The sequence below is a fragment of the Lytechinus pictus genome, chromosome 4 (genome assembly GCF_037042905.1).
Source record: "Lytechinus pictus isolate F3 Inbred chromosome 4, Lp3.0, whole genome shotgun sequence".
NCBI classification, from domain to species: Eukaryota; Metazoa; Echinodermata; class Echinoidea; order Temnopleuroida; family Toxopneustidae; genus Lytechinus; species Lytechinus pictus.
The window spans coordinates 26,513,777-26,530,431 of NC_087248.1; the positions used below are offsets into that span (position 1 = coordinate 26,513,777).

A 16,655-nucleotide genomic window follows, 5' to 3' on the forward strand; every position below is an offset into this window, starting at 1 on the left:
CAGATGATTCAATTACAGAATTGCCAAGTCTGTAGCTAGTATCATTCATTCCGTGTCTACTCTGAAACTTGTAATAATTCCACATTCTCAGAAAATTGACCAATCAAACTTGCGCTTTCTATAAAGGTGGGTGGGTTACATTTCCTCTAAGTTAGGTTCTACATGTAGCAAGATGGGCGAGTCCACTTTCTGTCTCCGGATCGAACCGAGCTGAGTTGATTAACTTCTTTTTTTACTAGAATCCCCCTTCGTTCACCCTTTTCAAAGGACCTCTGTCATTTATTAAACATTTCATCAATATTAGAGTATTACTGGTGAGTATGATTTCCAAATCGATGTGCTGCCAGCCTGCCACTGCACTCGTTGATGTGACCTGCGTGAGTGGGGACGGATGTGTGACTGTCTGTGAGCGGTGAGCACTGCCACCACTGAGTGACATGACTGAGCTGATGAGGCCTTTCCTTGGCTTTATTATTGGGCTGTGTCCTGTGACCACACTGGCCTGAGCCTGAGGCTGTGGTGCACTAGTGTGACTGTGGAGTGTGGGCAGTGTATAGGCTATCATTGAATCAAATAAATATCATGTCTGTTTCCGTAGTACAAATGTTGAATATTAATAATAATGTCATGATAAAAAAATAGAATTGAAAAAAATATGCCGGATGCCGGAGTCATCATGTAAATTGTAATGTGTGCCCAAAAATATATATATTGACACTTCAAAAAAACTCCAAAGCATAGATCTAATTCCATAAAAAATTAATAATATGACCAAAAGTAACAAAAATGCAATTACTGAATCATATAAAAGCCATGTTAATTCCGTAGTACAAATGTTGAATATTAACATGATTAATGTCATAGAAAATAGAATTGAAAAAATTATGGTAAACGGAAATTATTTACTTACTACCAGAAGCTTGTTTTTTGCCAAAAATCGGACGCAGTTTCCAATTATCGGACGTGTAGAGTTGTGCGCCGCTGCCGCGATCAATTTTGGCAATTTAAATCGCGCTCTAGACTCCAAAATAATTGCTCAATTGTTGATAAAATAATTTTAGCTGCGCAATGCCGATTTTAATAAGGTATTTCTATCAATGATTTTGATATAGAAATCGGTAAATAATAATTTACTTACCAAATGGACCTCTTTCGGCTCTAAACATCGGACGTCTTCGCTCAGCTGGGCGCGACTTTGTTCTGAAAATGAGCGCGCGTGCGTTAACAGCTCACGCATTTCCAATTCAATCGGCCGATATGTCCGATGTTTGGGATCGTGCCATACAATGTATTTCCTGCCATGGGGAACCCTGCAGCGGCCATTGCAGATTTTTTTTTGCGATAGATCGAACATGGGTGCGGTCTCGGCGGTGATATTTCCGGCGAAAATCACTTTCCCCTTAAGAGATTCTTCTGGAGTCCATAATTAGCGAGGGTCATAAGAATCTTTGCCACTTTGGAAGTCAAAATCATGGATTTTACCCCTGGAATATTTGTTTGAGCAGCAACCTGGATCTACTGTGTGTGCAGTTCAATAGTAGGTATGTTCATGTATCTCAATGCATGCAAGTCCCCCGCCAGTGCAGGTCCCTGTAGTTGTGGGGAGGATCGAGTTGACGTCATTTCCGTCCGATATTTGGAATCGTCCGATGTTTGGGGGTTTTACTCTAGACAGATTTAAAATTGATATGCTCCGCGGTATCCCATCTGTTAATAAGCCAGTTCACGGTTAGCTCATGATCAACTTTTCTCAAATGACCTTTGTGATTTTTCATTAGGATAAGCACTATCATTTTCAAATGTAGATGTTGCGTAAGCTTTACCAGTAGTAGAGTACGGTATTCAAATTCTAAGAGCAAAAGGCATTGTATAGACCAGGTGACTAGAATAGAACATCAGGGATAAAGTTTGGAAATCTGTTTATTGTCTGCCTTTGGCACATTTGACTATTGTTTAGGCTACTGTCAAATACCAGTGATTATGAAGGCTCTATTTATTACTCTTCATCTTGGATGTGATAAAATGAATATTTTGAAAGGAATACATGAATAATCATCAAATCACAAATGCCTATGTCAGTGAATTTGAAAGCCATGTTCCTTTTAATAGGCAAATTGCACAAATCATAAATTTTCAATTTTTGTAGGAATGCCATAGCAGATAGCAATATGTTAAGTTAAGAAAGAAATAAGAAAAATTATGTCTGACCTGATAAACCAAAACTTCACACATGGATCATTTGTTTTTTGTTTTTGTTGTCAATTATGTTCTGTGATGAAAAATAATAATATTTGATTTGGTCTACATGTATGGTGGAAGAAAATATTGCTCATTATTTTTCAAATATTGAATGAATTATTCTTTGTTCAATTAAAAATAATGATAAATGATGTCATGATGTACATGTACATGTAAAGGGTTTTGTTATTTTTTTTTAAAATAGATAAAGCAAGTAGTAATCAATGCTATTGCCACTAAAATCAGGGGGAAAAAATGCAAACCAAATCAATCAATAAATGTTCTTGTACGTACATTTGATTTCTAAGATAAATGCCTCTGTGGTAACAATTTCAAAATGGGTTCATACCATCCAAGTGTATCTTTGCACTGAAAAAGATACTGTGTCATAAAATTCAGCAAGAAATTGTGTCATTGCTGAAAAATAGGAAAATAAGCTTGTGATTCCAGTCAAATATCAGGGGCCCGTTTCTCAACACCGTCATAAGTCTAACTTCTTGACTAAATCGAAGATGGTGAGCTACTTGTCCGCTTACCGTTTCACGACGCCCTCTGCCAAGATCGGGGACAACAACCTGACTAAATATTATTTTATGACAACTCTGAACCTGTCATAACTTCTTTCTTAATGACATAGTGGCTTCACGTGGGTAGACTATGACATGCGAAAGTGCCTCGAAATTTGAAAATTATAATCTTACGTAATCATTAATAGAAGTTGAAATTACATTGAAAAACTTGTGTGATAGATCATTCAATAATAATTGTAATGCACAGTAACTATAAAAACTGTTGGTAAAATGCAACAAAACCATTCATTTTTTAATAAAATAATGGAATCGATAAAGATTTTACCACGTCAGGTTATCCATAACTGGACTCGTATTCGTCGTTTTCAGACACTTATCAACATTTTTGATAAATTCTATCTCTAATTTATGCAAAGAATTCGTCAAATCGTGTGTTTAGGTATGTAAAAATTTATGTTAAACTATATTTTGATGATGTTTGGAACCATAAATAAACGTATAATTATCATTACTTTACAAAGAAAACAATTGTATACTTTCGTAAACTATCAAAATTTACTATCCCGGGATACCCATCTCAATGTCCACATGTGATTTTTTAGTCATGAAATGAATTATTCATAATTTAATTTTCTCTGCAATTGAATGCTCCAGTCTTCATGGTTTAAGTATGCATGGTACATATTTTGCCTGTGCTATTATTTTGATTAGATGTATTTCCAAATTAATCACAATAATTGCAGTTTTATCATATTTTTGCTTTAAAAAAATAATGCTATTTTGTGACTAAGGCTACGTCTCATCTGCTCTTTCTACCGATAGTATCGATATCAAGGGATTCTAGTTAGGAAGCCCTTCGTGAAACGGGTTTAGTAAGATTGGAACTCCGTGGTTGGTGGATAAATTAAACTTGTCCAGGTGTTGAGAAACGGGCCCCAGTGTTTTTTCCAAGAAATAATAATACACTCTCCAACATGTGCTTAAAGGTAAATGCTAGTTTTGGTAACGATATCAAAATGAGTTCGTACATAATCTAATGAAATGACCACCAAAGTGTCTGTTTGTATAAATAAAACGTATGTGCCAAAGGATTCTGGAAGAAATTGTGTAATTGCTGAGAATCAGCAGATTCGGGTAGAGCGTCGGGCACGACATTCAAAGCAATAATTATACACTGTCCCACGTGCGCTTATCTGTGTTGGGGATCTTCAGTCTGAACATTTTTCAGCGTAGATTTCAAGATTTCACGAAGTTCAGTTTATGTAACTGTACCAGATCTAGATCCTCGATGATATACTGACAATTAAGCCTTGTTTTACAGACTTTCTCATGAAATCAGTGTTTACTGCAACTACTGGAATTTCTCTTTAATACAGTGTGTTCGTTTTTTTCCTTTTAGATTTTTTCAGGATTTTGCAAAGATCAGTTTATCAAAATATGTAATTGTACCAGATCAAGATCCACGATGACATAAATGATGTCAAACACACTGACACCTGGGTCATTCCATCTGGTTTAAAGTGATTGGTTATTAAAAAACATTGGTTTGACTTTTAAAAAATCTGAGCTAGAAGGTCACACTTGTCACCTGTGTGTGTGATATGTTACAAAAATGAAGCCCAGAAAAAATTGCGTTCGTAAATAATTATTTAGTGTTTCAAAAATTGAAATATAAAGTGACCGAGAACACCATCTTAATTTCATCCCATACACTTATGTGTACTATTTTGGCGTCTATAAGACGCCTATTTACAAAATCGGGGTTTTCCTTGTAGCTTTAGCTTTTCATTCTCAATAATGGTTGTTTTCAGGGTTTATTAGTTCTAATACATGCACTTGTATGTACACATGTTTCATCTTGGTTTGAGAATTTTTTAAATCGGCTGCTCACAAAGTTAAACAATACCTTTAACCCAGTGGGTACACCGGACCCTCTCAGTTTTTGTAGAAGTTTGGTACAGATAAAATTTCCCATGGGCCAAGCACAAAACAAAAACAAATTAATACGATCGGTCTGTCGGTTTTCGTGCTATGGCCCGCCCTTTTCTCTTTGTTTTTACAAAAATGGGTGTGACCTTTAACTTTCAAATGGCCATTGCCTCGTAACAAGTTGACCAAGTTTCATGAAACAGGCACCATTCAAAAGGTAATTCAGAGAGGAATTCAAATTCCAAAACATGCATCAAATATGTATTTGAGCGATGTATAAGGTTATGACCTTTTGACCTTTACTTTGACCTTGAGTTTGACCCCTGGGCGAATAATTTTTTTTACTTTATTTTCCTGATATTTACAAAATAGGTTAAAACAAATAAGGATATTTTATTTCCTCACCTTTTAAAACTGTTCCAAAGATACCAATAATCTGCTCTGGAATTTCACTCTTATACATGAATTGCAACAGCCCATTTAATAGCTTGTCTAGACACAAAAATAATGATTTGGTCTTATTGCTATTTAATAACCCATTTATAATTTTGTCTAATTTCCAGATCTTGTCCTATTGGCTATAAAAATGTACCCATTTCATCAACTATCCACTTTACAATACAATGTACATGTACTCTATATTCCATATGAAATATGATCTGCCTATGAACCAAATTTTCATTTGACCAATGGTGTTGTATCTACTTATAGGCAATAGGTTGAAAACAGCAGTTACTGTACATGTACATGTGATTAGACAGTGATATTGCACAAACTGTATTTTGCAGAAGATGATCACTTGTAAGTCCTGGAAAGTGAATACCGGTATGCACTTCTGGTTTACAATCAGGAATATTAGTTTTCCCAAACAATTTTTTTTATGGTTCTAAAAAAATTGGAATGAAACTTATTGTCTTTAACAAAAAAATTTGATATTCCTCTCCAAAATTTCATACTCTTGATAATAATGTCACTCGTAGTAATGAAATTTTAATTAAATAGGGAATAAGGGTAGGAATGGAATTTCAAAGGATAAAAAGTGTTCATTATGTACAGTGTAGGTCTATAATTGTGATCAATTATAACATTTTAGCATTCAATTGTAGGAAAGAGTTCTACATGTAGTACTTACACCTGTTGAGGAGGGGGTTAGCACTTTGAATATCCTTTAATTTTAAATAGAAAAGTGTATACTCAGATCCTTTCTTATGTTATTTATTTATTTGTTTATTTATTATTTTTTGTTGGGGGGGGGGGGCAGAGGTTTGAGGACTGGACCTTGAACCCCTATAAACCCATCTTCTGCGGCAAATGTTCCATACCTTGACCAGGCACATCCCTGTTAACTTTATACAAGTACATGTAGTATAACCTCCCCCCCCCCCCCCACATGTATTTTGGAGACACAGACTAGGTTTTGCATCATCCATAATGCAGAGTTGGAAGTAGCCAGACTAGATTCATTCACCACTGTGGCTTCTCCTATCAACACTGACAGATAGCTTGTAGTCTAGTCATCATGTATAAATTGTTTAATTACAATGTATCTTCTTCTTTTCTTCCTGTAAAGTACAGACTGCCATTGGCATATTACCGTACTAGTTGTGCTTGTCAAGTGCCCAGATGAATAGTGCGAGTAAAAATCTCTATCAAATTTGAGGCTGCGCTTACCACCCCCTTACCTGCCCCCTTCCAAGTGTATGAATTCTTTAATTGCCCCCCCTCCCCCCTGATGCAGCCTATGATACAGACACAGTTCCTTTGCAGTAGACTCTAAAACATGTACACACAGTTACATGTGTAAAGCTCATCTCTTCCCAAACCAGTTTTCACCTTCACCTCAAAGTGCATGTATGCTGTTTGAGATTAGTCACTCAAAGTTTTCTCAACAAGACATTTCCTTCCTTTTAGAAGTCAAATTTCATGTACAGGAGCATGCTTCAGTAAATGCAAAATTCAATGAGGCATTATCTGCATGAACATTTTGTTGAGATATTGATTTAAAAAAGATTTATCACTATCAGCAATGTACATACAACATGTTTTGTATACAATGTGAGCAATGATAAATAGCCACTCAGAATCCAAAGATTTTATGGAAGTTACCATCGGATGGCAAAGTAAAGTTACTTACAGTTCTGTAATAGCAAGTTTTGTGCAATGGAGCCAAGGTGGTCCCTCTATACAAGTGGTTGCTGCTATGGCAGGTTTCACTGTACAGTATCTACATGTAGCAAATGATTTGCAGGCCTTGTCTTTTCTTAATACACCTGTCACCTATGATTTGTGAGGGGGAAGTAGCCCCCCCTGTCAGGATGTACCTATCTGCCTTGCTGCTATTTATACGCAGATTGGCAACTTTTATTAGTCATCTAGGTCATTGATGTCTTCTAATGTACAGTGTACAAGAACAGTTCCTGTAGTAAGTACACATAATGTACACAGGAGCAGAGTCGTGATAGCCTTTGTACAACCTCTTCAAATTTCAGGGCAAAATTAATTTTTGTGAGCAAAGTAGGAGACATACTGCAGTTGGCATCACTTCTATGTATCACTGTTTGGGTAGTACAGTGTGTCTCAAGAAATTTTCAACTTGTATGGTGTGTGTTTATGAACGAAGAAAGGATGAACGTTTTGACAATACTGCAGAATGCAGCATCACATCTGGGGGCTCTGGAGTGTGTAATCATTGCTTAAACTAGTCTACGAGAAGTACAGTGCGTCTCATGGAAATTCCTGAGCTTTACGCTGTGTTTGTGAACAAAGAAGGATAAATATTTTAACTGCAGTTTGTCATCACATATCTGGAGTGTGGAATCACTGTTGAATCCTTCGTGTCGTACAGTGTGACTTAAGAAAATTCTCAAGATGTGTATGCGTTTGTGAACACACAAGCGTCAATATTTCAACTGCCATTAGCGTCACCTACGTGTAAATCTGGAATGCGGAATCACCGCTAAATATTTGCACATGTAATAACATAGAACGTCTCAATAAAATTGAGCGTGATTATTATTTTGACTTGAATTTGAAGACTGACTGCTATTTTTTTCTACCATGTGTATGCTAGGTACCTGGAAACTTTACCAACACAGGATGATGCAGGGAGGGGGCATGCATCAAGGTAAGACTTCTTTTAATATGAAAAGTGTTTCATTAGTTAAAGGGATGCGCTGGGCTGAATAATATCTACATGTATAATAGAGTAAAATTCACAGAGCAAAATGCTGAAAATTTCATTAAAATCGGATAACAAATAATGAAGATGTTGAATTGAAAGATTTGCATCATTCTGGTGAAACAGTTCTAGGCATGTATTCATGAATATTTATTAGGTGGGCTGATAATGTCACATCCCCACTTTCCGTTTTCTTATGTTATTACATGAAATCATAATTGTTTCATTCTTTTTCATTAAAATGTGTAAAAATGTGTCTCCATTTTTATATTGTGAAATAAGTTGCAGCAAGATATAACTAATGCACTTTATCAGTTATCAGTTCAATTGCTCAAGTTCTTGGTAGAATTTGTTGGAATAAACCTTATTTCATATAATAAAATACAAAAGAACAAGTGGGGATATGACATCATCAGACCACCTAATGAATATTCATGAAGACATGCTAGAACTGTTTTACACTTTCCCCGGAATAATGCAAATCTTTAAAATTCAATAACTTCGTTATTAACTTATTTTCATCAAATTTTCAACATTTTGCTCTGTGAATTTTACTCTTATTTATTGAGATATGAATATTTTCAGCCCGGAGCATTCCTTAAAAAGACATATATATTGAGAAAACACTACATTTCAAATATGAATCAAACAAGTGTGGAAGTAAATATGCATCGTCTTTGGCCTGAAAACTATAAAGAGAATAATCGGTATTCAGTATACACTCTGGATATATAGTGATCAACATATTTCAAGATTTATAACAGATTGTTTTTTTTTATTTTTTTATTAATGAAATAAGTAATGATTTTCACGGACAGTTTTGCTCTGAGCCAATCGGATGCAAGGATTTTCATAGCTTATAATGAACAGTGATAACCACTGACGATTCTTTCCATGATATGGTCTGATTTACAGTGTACATTACGTTTGTCTTCATTGTCTTTTACTGCATCATTTGTTTTATCAAAACATGCTCATTATCACAAAGGAAATACATACATGTAGGATATTGAGATTGCAACTGATACTGAAACCTACCCCTACATGTATTTCTGCAGAAATTGATAACTTTTTTTTCTGATTTTTTCTTTGTACTTCAGTGTTGTACATTGTAGAGCAATCATTTTTATATTCCTAATTGTTTCCAACGATGAAGTGAAATGATTCACTGAAATCAAGCCACATACCCAAACTACATGTACATTAATTATTCAAATGAATCACATTAAATATAAATCGTCCTTTTGCAAATTTGTGTTTTTGTAAATACAAGTTAGGTGGTAATGATCTCAAAATAAGTTTGAATAGATCCAATGAAATGACTACCCAAGTGTGTATGCATAAATTAAAAAAAAAGTGCCAAATGGTTTTAGAAAAAAAATGTGTAATTGCTTTTAAGTTCTAAAAATAATCGTTAAATTAGCACAGAATTCCATAAAGATGTCAGGCAATGTTCAAAACAATATTAATACACTTTCCCACATATGCCTTTTTGTGTTAGGGATCAAAGCATACATATATTATCGGTTTTCAGCTATAAAGGATTTCATGATTTCACAAAGATTTAACACGTACTGGAGCTAGATCTGGGATAATACATGTACGATGGCATTTTACATGTAATTGTGATTTTAAAGATTTTCTCATCAAATAATTACTTGCTGCAACCACTTTCTTTTACCTTTGATATTACTTCAAGAAATTGACGATTTGTGTAGTTTTTAAAATTTGTATTAAGTAAAAAATAAAAAAATTGCATAATTTCTCTTTCTTTCCCCTCTCTTGCCCCTGTAGACTGGCGAATAACAGCAGAGGACAGAGCGAAGCATGATAATCAGTTCAACCAACTCAAGCCAGTCAATGGCTTTATTACTGGTGAGTAATATACATGTAGAGTACCGAAGCGTGACGTCATCAATTTTATGGAGGCGCGTTAACTCAGTCGGTAGAGCGAGGGACTCGTATTCCGGTGACCCGGGTTCGATTCCCACTTGGTGCGCTAATGCCCTTTGGTAAGGCATTAATCCTCAGTACCAGGTCCTTCGGAGAGGACCTTAAGCCGTCGGTCCTCTGGTTGCTTGCTTACAAGCATTCATGCTTTCTTAGCAATGAGGTAAAAAATCACCACCAATTATCACGTTTTGCATATCAGCATTTTCGATACCATATTTTTGGTGGAGCATGATAAAAAAAAATCCCACAACCAAAATTTGGTGGGAATTGGTCCATGGGGCTCCAAGATATGACCTCATGAATTAGCACCATTGAAGTCATGTATTATTGGACTGGTTCCTAACTGTACATTTACAACCAGGCCAATAGACTGACTTCAATAGGGCTAATTATGTATTCATGAGGTCGTATCTAGGGCCCCCATGGACCGATTCCCACCAAAATTGTAGTAGGGGGGGGGGGGGTTCATCATGCTCTACCAAAATACGGTATCAAAAACGCTGAAATGCTAAAAAAAAGTTTGTTTTTTATGTCATCACTTCTGTACTCTATAGTAGGACCGACCCCCCCCCCCCAAAAAAAAAAAAAAAAAAAAATCTCTCATTGGCAAATTAATCCTGATCTACCGTGGTCAGAAAATACAAGGTACATGTACAGTACATGTATATACATGTAGGTGTTTCATGAAGCTGAACGACTGGTGATCCTTTCTTAGGTGCTGTTTAATCAGCATCAATGAAAATTTGGTCTGTGTTATTGCTCACAAGAAAGGGTCACTGGTCAGTTGTCTGTGTATACACATGTATGAAGAAAAGCTTCACGGAACACCCTCAAGGTATTTTTGCCAGTGTTGGGTAAAAAAGGCATGCAACACTTTAAAAATAGAAACATTAACCGCTAAATTTTATGAAACGCATACATAGTGTTGACATTTCTGGGTTGAAGGTTTGTGTGAACACATCCTTCTCATTATGCCTTGAACCTTGAAGAGAAATCCCTTTCAGCAGCTTCAAAGCTATCCCGGGATGAAAACACTCTGTGTATCAGTGCGAGATACCATGTCTGATGCTTCTTTGCCCTAACAGAAAAAAAAAGTATTAAATGGAACATTGTACATACATGTACTGGGAGGCCCATTTATATTGAATGTTCACATTTCTGGGCTAGTAAAGATTTGTATGAATGCATCCTTGTCCTACATGTAATGTATACATGTACATATACTTCAGAACAGTTGTCTTAAGGCAATTGATCAAGTAGCACATGTAGTGTTCACATTTCTGGGTTATAGGTTTGTGTGAACTCATCCTAGTCATTATGCCTGATGCTGTTTTGCCCAAAAAAGAAAGAAAATAAAGAGTGAACATTTTAAAAAATAGTTATGTGAACATTATACATGTAGGCCCATTTGTATTGATAGTTCACATTTCTGGGCTAGTAAAGATTTGTATGAACGCATCCTTGTCCTACATACATGTAATGTATAATTCAGAACAGTTGTCTTCAGGCGATTCATCAAGTGGCAAAGGTAGTGTTAACATTTCTGGGTTATACACTGTACATTAGATTAGTGTGAACACATCCTTGTCATTATTGTATTGATAGTTCACATTTCTGGGCTAGTAAAGATTTGTTCAGGGAATAATTTTACTGGTATCGCATCCCAATTAGCTCCACATTTTTAAAAGACTGCTATATGTATGCATAAAGTGTTTTTATAGCATACATGTATCTTTTACATAGGACTGTACATTACTTTATAGTTGAGAGCTTTTCTCTTATGACAAAAAATGCTATTCAAATTTGTAAAGCAAAATTATGCCCTGTTTGTATAAACACATCCTTTTCCTACATGTACATGCATGTAATGTATAATTCAGAACAGTTGTCTTCAGGCGAATTGATCAAGTGGCACAGTTTTCCCACCCTAGACTGATGTCCGAGTTGATAAGGAGATGGATTTCTGTTACTTGATCGGTGAACAGTGTGTTGTGTGGCACGTGTGATGCTGTTACTGTATATGTTTCCTTCAGAGTTATTCATTTCCTTTATTACAGGAAAGGGGGTTTGCACACCATGTGTATTTCCTCCCTTCGTCTGGGTTCATACATGTACCTGTTATAGATGAAGTAGGGCTTGTGTACAACTTAAAACCCTTCTCCACGTTATAAACTCCACCATGCAAACCCACAAAGATCATACATGTAGATGTTGTTTATCATTAAACTCAAGTATCGGCACCAACATGTTCTACATGTGTGTGGGTACTTATGGTATAATGAAGTTCATTGCTCTCCAGTGCGTATCAAAAAAAAGTTTACACTTAGAAAAAATCCGGTAACATTGTACATTTGTAAGATCCTGAAGATTTTTCCACATTTTAACATTGGTACAGGTCCATTTAAGCAAATGACGATACAACTGTCGAAAAATATTTCCGCTTGAGTGAGCACCACTTACTTTTGAAAAGATAGTGAAAAATGATTTGCGCAGAACTTTGAAATAGTAATGCGAATAAAAGTAGACCTTAATCATGAAGAACATGTTTAATTTAGCTAGTAAAATTGATTTGAAGAAATATTTTACCTTTTTAAACTTGTTTCCTTGCCCAAAACACTTGGAAGAGTGCATTGCGCCCCACCCCACTCCTCCAAACACCCAGGCCGTCTTGACGATATTTGCTTTACACTGAGCTGTGATTTACATGAAATGGCTTAGGCTTGATTTTCAATTTTTTAATCATTGTCAAGCTTGGGAAAAGTGTGGAGAAACAAGTATTAAATGAAAAATGAAATGTAAACCCACTTTAAATGATGAAAACTTAGTAAAAAAATGCTGGAGATATCTGATATAAACTTTTGTTCAGATTCAGTTATGTCCTCAGATCCAGCTGGCACAAAAAGGGTAAAGGTTGTGCTTACTTAGTGTTGAAATTTAGATTTGGGTGGCAAAATTGTTACAAAATGCTTGAATGTATCCGTTTTATTTCAATTGGCTATAAAGTGCAAGTGAAATGTATGAGAAATGTTTCGCAGGGTAAGATTTATTTCGCCTTTCCCCTTGACACAGCGTTAAAATTAGCATTTCTGCGCAAACAGATTTCTGCGAGCTTTACAAAAATGGACAGTGCTCACTCAAGTGTAACATTCTGTCAAAACTTTTACTTTCATTGAATAGATGAGGCCCAAACCCAAGAATATATGTTGAAAAAATACCCACATGTCGTATATTTTTTAATTCCCAGGGCTTTTTCAAAGTGTAAACTTTTTTTTGATACGCACTGTATAATGTTTATTGCAGAACTTGGCAATTTTCAGACCATAAACACAACCCTCGAAATTCATTTTTTTTTTCTTAACTCATTGAAGTATGTACTATACAGTAGGCCTGTATACATGTACAGTACACTGGACTTGTGGTACATAAAGGAATTGTATATGTACAATTTTCAACACTTACTTTTAATTATTCCTGCATTCACACCGCCCCAAAACATACCCTTCGGGATAAGTTCCTGAAGTTACAAGCATGCGCAGTACGGTCTGATAAGCAGGGCAAGGCATGAGATTCAAAATCACAAGCTCAGCAGCCACCCACGGCGCCCGCGCCCAACTACATGTACACGCTGGGCTAAAAGTTCCCGTAAATTGCTTTCACATTTCCAAAATACCTGCGACCTTGGAAAAATACCTGCGAAAGTTCTCGTAATTTTGACAAGTACCTACTATAATTTGTACACTGTACTTTCAACACACGTTCCTTTCCAGCTTTCAGGCAATGTTGTTGTCGCATTCAAGCATGTACACATATTAAATAGAAAAAGTTTTGTTGAAAATGTTTTCACACCATACAGTATTATGTATGTGTCTGTGTGGAAGAATAATATGAAAAATATAAAAAAAGACAAGGGATTCAGAAAAAAATTTGAAGACAAGAATTGAACAAGATTAGTTTAATAGCAACTGTGTTCTTGACTTTCCCTGTCACTGTTTGGAATACAAAAAAGATCACTAGGGGAGGCCTGAAGATGAGGAAGTTATTCATTATCGTTATGTCTATTTTACTTCCCCGAGATTGACAGTAGTCTACACTATATGCACATGTCCTTTAGATGTCTTGAAGCGGATAGTTTCTATTTGTTACAGGTATAAGTGCTGTTGAATGTAAAAATTAAGAAACTAAACCATTGTTAAAAAATAAGCATGTAGTGCTTTGATATTTTGTCTTACAAGTCATATTACACACTGTTCTTACTACCTTCCTAAAACTAGTTTACTGGAAAACTAATTTAACGTGTAATGAGGACGGTCGATTTGATCTTGGAAGCGATCTTCCAAACTGGTTCATAAAACCACCTCACGATGTAGTTTTCAAGATCGCTTTGCCTCATTAAACTGGTTTTAGCGTGCACACAACCGTTCTTCGGGAAGCGATCATCGCACATTTTGAGCGCGCTACCCTACACACTGTGTATTTCTAGCGACACGTGTCACCCCATTGAGAGCATCCCATAGCAACAAGATCGCTTTAGTGAAATGATTTTGAAAACCACTTTCGTGTGATCAAATGGGAACGCGAGCAAAGCGATCTTCCAAACTGGTTTGCTGAACCGGTTTCCAGTAAGCTAGTTTTAGAAAGCGTAATGAGAACGGGATCCTAGTTTCACAGCCCCAGAATACATTTTCCCCTGATGATGACTAACAGTATGTATGAAAATTGTTTTTTCTCTATATTTTATGTTATTTTCTACAGGTGAGGCTGCTAGAGGCTTTTTCATGCAGTCAGGACTGCCGCCACAAGTACTAGGCCAAATATGGTATAAAAGTGACCCTTTCTCCCCCCCTCCCCCTCCCAACATTCTTCTCTCTCTCTCTTTCTCTTTTATTTTCTCCACTTCTCTTCCTCCTCTCTCTTGGGCCTCTTTCCTCTCATTAGACCTTTGTCTCCTTTATTCTTATTCTGCCTCTTTCTCTCTCTCCCAATTATCCTTCCACCCCCCCCCTTTCCTTTCTCCATCCTGAAAGGTTATAGGTCAAGTCCATCCTGGAAAATTGTTGATTTGAATCAATTAAAAAGAAAGATTAAAACATGCATATCCCTGAAAAAAATTATCAAATTGGGATGATAAATATGTTAAAGTTATGTCATTTATCAGTTTCACTTATTTTTCACAAAACAGTTTTATGTTTAACTCAGTGACATGCAAATGGAGAGTCGATGAAACCCCTCACATTTTTTTTTTATTATACAATATTTCAATTTTGACAGATTTGGCAATAATGACCAACTTGACTGAACCATAAATGTTAAAAAATCTTGAGAATAGTAATACCAGGGCCTCATCTTACAAAGAGTTACGATTGATCCAATCAATCGTATCTCTATGGAAATCCATCAGTGTCATAATTTTTTCTACAAGGGATTTGCACAATCTCCTTAAAACAAAGAGAACCACTCTGAATCTTCAAGAGAACAATAAATGTATGAATGTACATCATATCTAGAAAATATTTTGAACAAATTTGCATTTTTAGATGTTGACGTTGCTGGCCGTCCATAGTTGTGATTGATCGGATCAATCGTAACTCTTTGTAAGACGGGGCACTGGGCCGCATCTTACAAAGAGTTATGATTAATCCAATCAATCACAATTACATGTATGGAAAGCCAGCAAAGTCACCATATGAAATGCATGTTTGTTCAAAAAAATTCCAGATATGAATGCATATCCATAAATTCATTGATTTCTTGACAATTTGGCGTGTTCTCCTTTGTTTACATAGGACATTTTGCAAATTTCCTGTAGAAAAAAATAAGGCACTGATGGATTTCCATACAGTTACGATTGATTGGATCAATGGTAATCTTTGTAAGACGGGGGCCAGATGTTCAGGAAGGAATAAAACTTTGCTTCACATGACAGTGAGGAGATCATCTTGGAAAATTTCCAAATTTAACATAAACTTTGGAGCTCCAACAAAGAAAAATATATGTATTGCGGGTTCCAATGCATTGAACACCCTTCTCTTTATAATATTTACTCGTGTATGTGTGCTTGCAGGACACTATCTGACATGAACTCTGATGGGAAACTTGACAAGCTGGAGTTCTCCATCGCCATGTACCTCATCAAGAAGAAATTGAGCAAGGGGGAGCTTCCAAGGACCCTACCGGCCAGTCTGAAGCAGGCCCCGGCTCCTGCCATGCCTGGCTTTGGGGTCCAGCCAATGGGTGAGTGATGACGGGTTCTTTCCAAGGGAAGTCCAACCCGAGAGCTGTTTCTTAAAGCTTTCATTAAAATGACTTTACAAAAGATTTTCTGAACGACTGTTCAGCAAATACCACTTATGCTCAAGCACCTTTGTGTACTGTCGGAGTGAGTTAAAGCGTCTGCCTGTCAACCAAAGGTCGTGGGTTCGAGACTTAGAGTCCACCCCGGGCATATGACTGAAGCATGTGTTGTGTTTACATGTAAACATGCCCTTCCCTGTTCTATAGATGCATGCTATGTGCTATGTTACAGTGGAAAGCACTCTGTCCCTTGGATAGGACATTAAAAGGAGGCCTCGTGTAGAGGAGAGTCACCACCTTTGCATATTAAGAACCCGCTGCACTATTCGAAGAAGAGTAGGGGGAAAACCCGGTCTAGCGGTTTGCCTGCACTCCCCCAATCAGTTATATTGGGAAGACAGACCTGTGGGTCATAGTGATTCAAATCACTATTCGCTTCCCAGGCACAGCTGACGCCAAACAAATAAATTAATAACATATGATAATAATAAATTCTAATGGCTCTTTTTACTGATTATATCTACATGTATATAATG

The 16,655-nt window shown here is 36.3% G+C and overlaps 1 protein-coding gene across 1 annotated transcript in view; it reads left to right on the top strand.

The window, feature by feature from the left end:
- The first annotated feature begins 137 nt into the window (after positions 1-137).
- Positions 138-16,655, top strand: part of LOC129258767 (intersectin-1-like) — a 51,407-nt gene continuing 34,889 nt past the window's right edge. Inside the window, exons 1-5 of the mRNA XM_054896997.2 lie at positions 138-314; positions 7,768-7,821; positions 9,670-9,750; positions 14,581-14,644; positions 15,890-16,059. Coding sequence (XP_054752972.2) covers positions 7,794-7,821; positions 9,670-9,750; positions 14,581-14,644; positions 15,890-16,059 — 343 coding nt within the window. The 5' untranslated portion in view covers positions 138-314; positions 7,768-7,793. The remainder of the gene's footprint in view (positions 315-7,767; positions 7,822-9,669; positions 9,751-14,580; positions 14,645-15,889; positions 16,060-16,655) is intronic.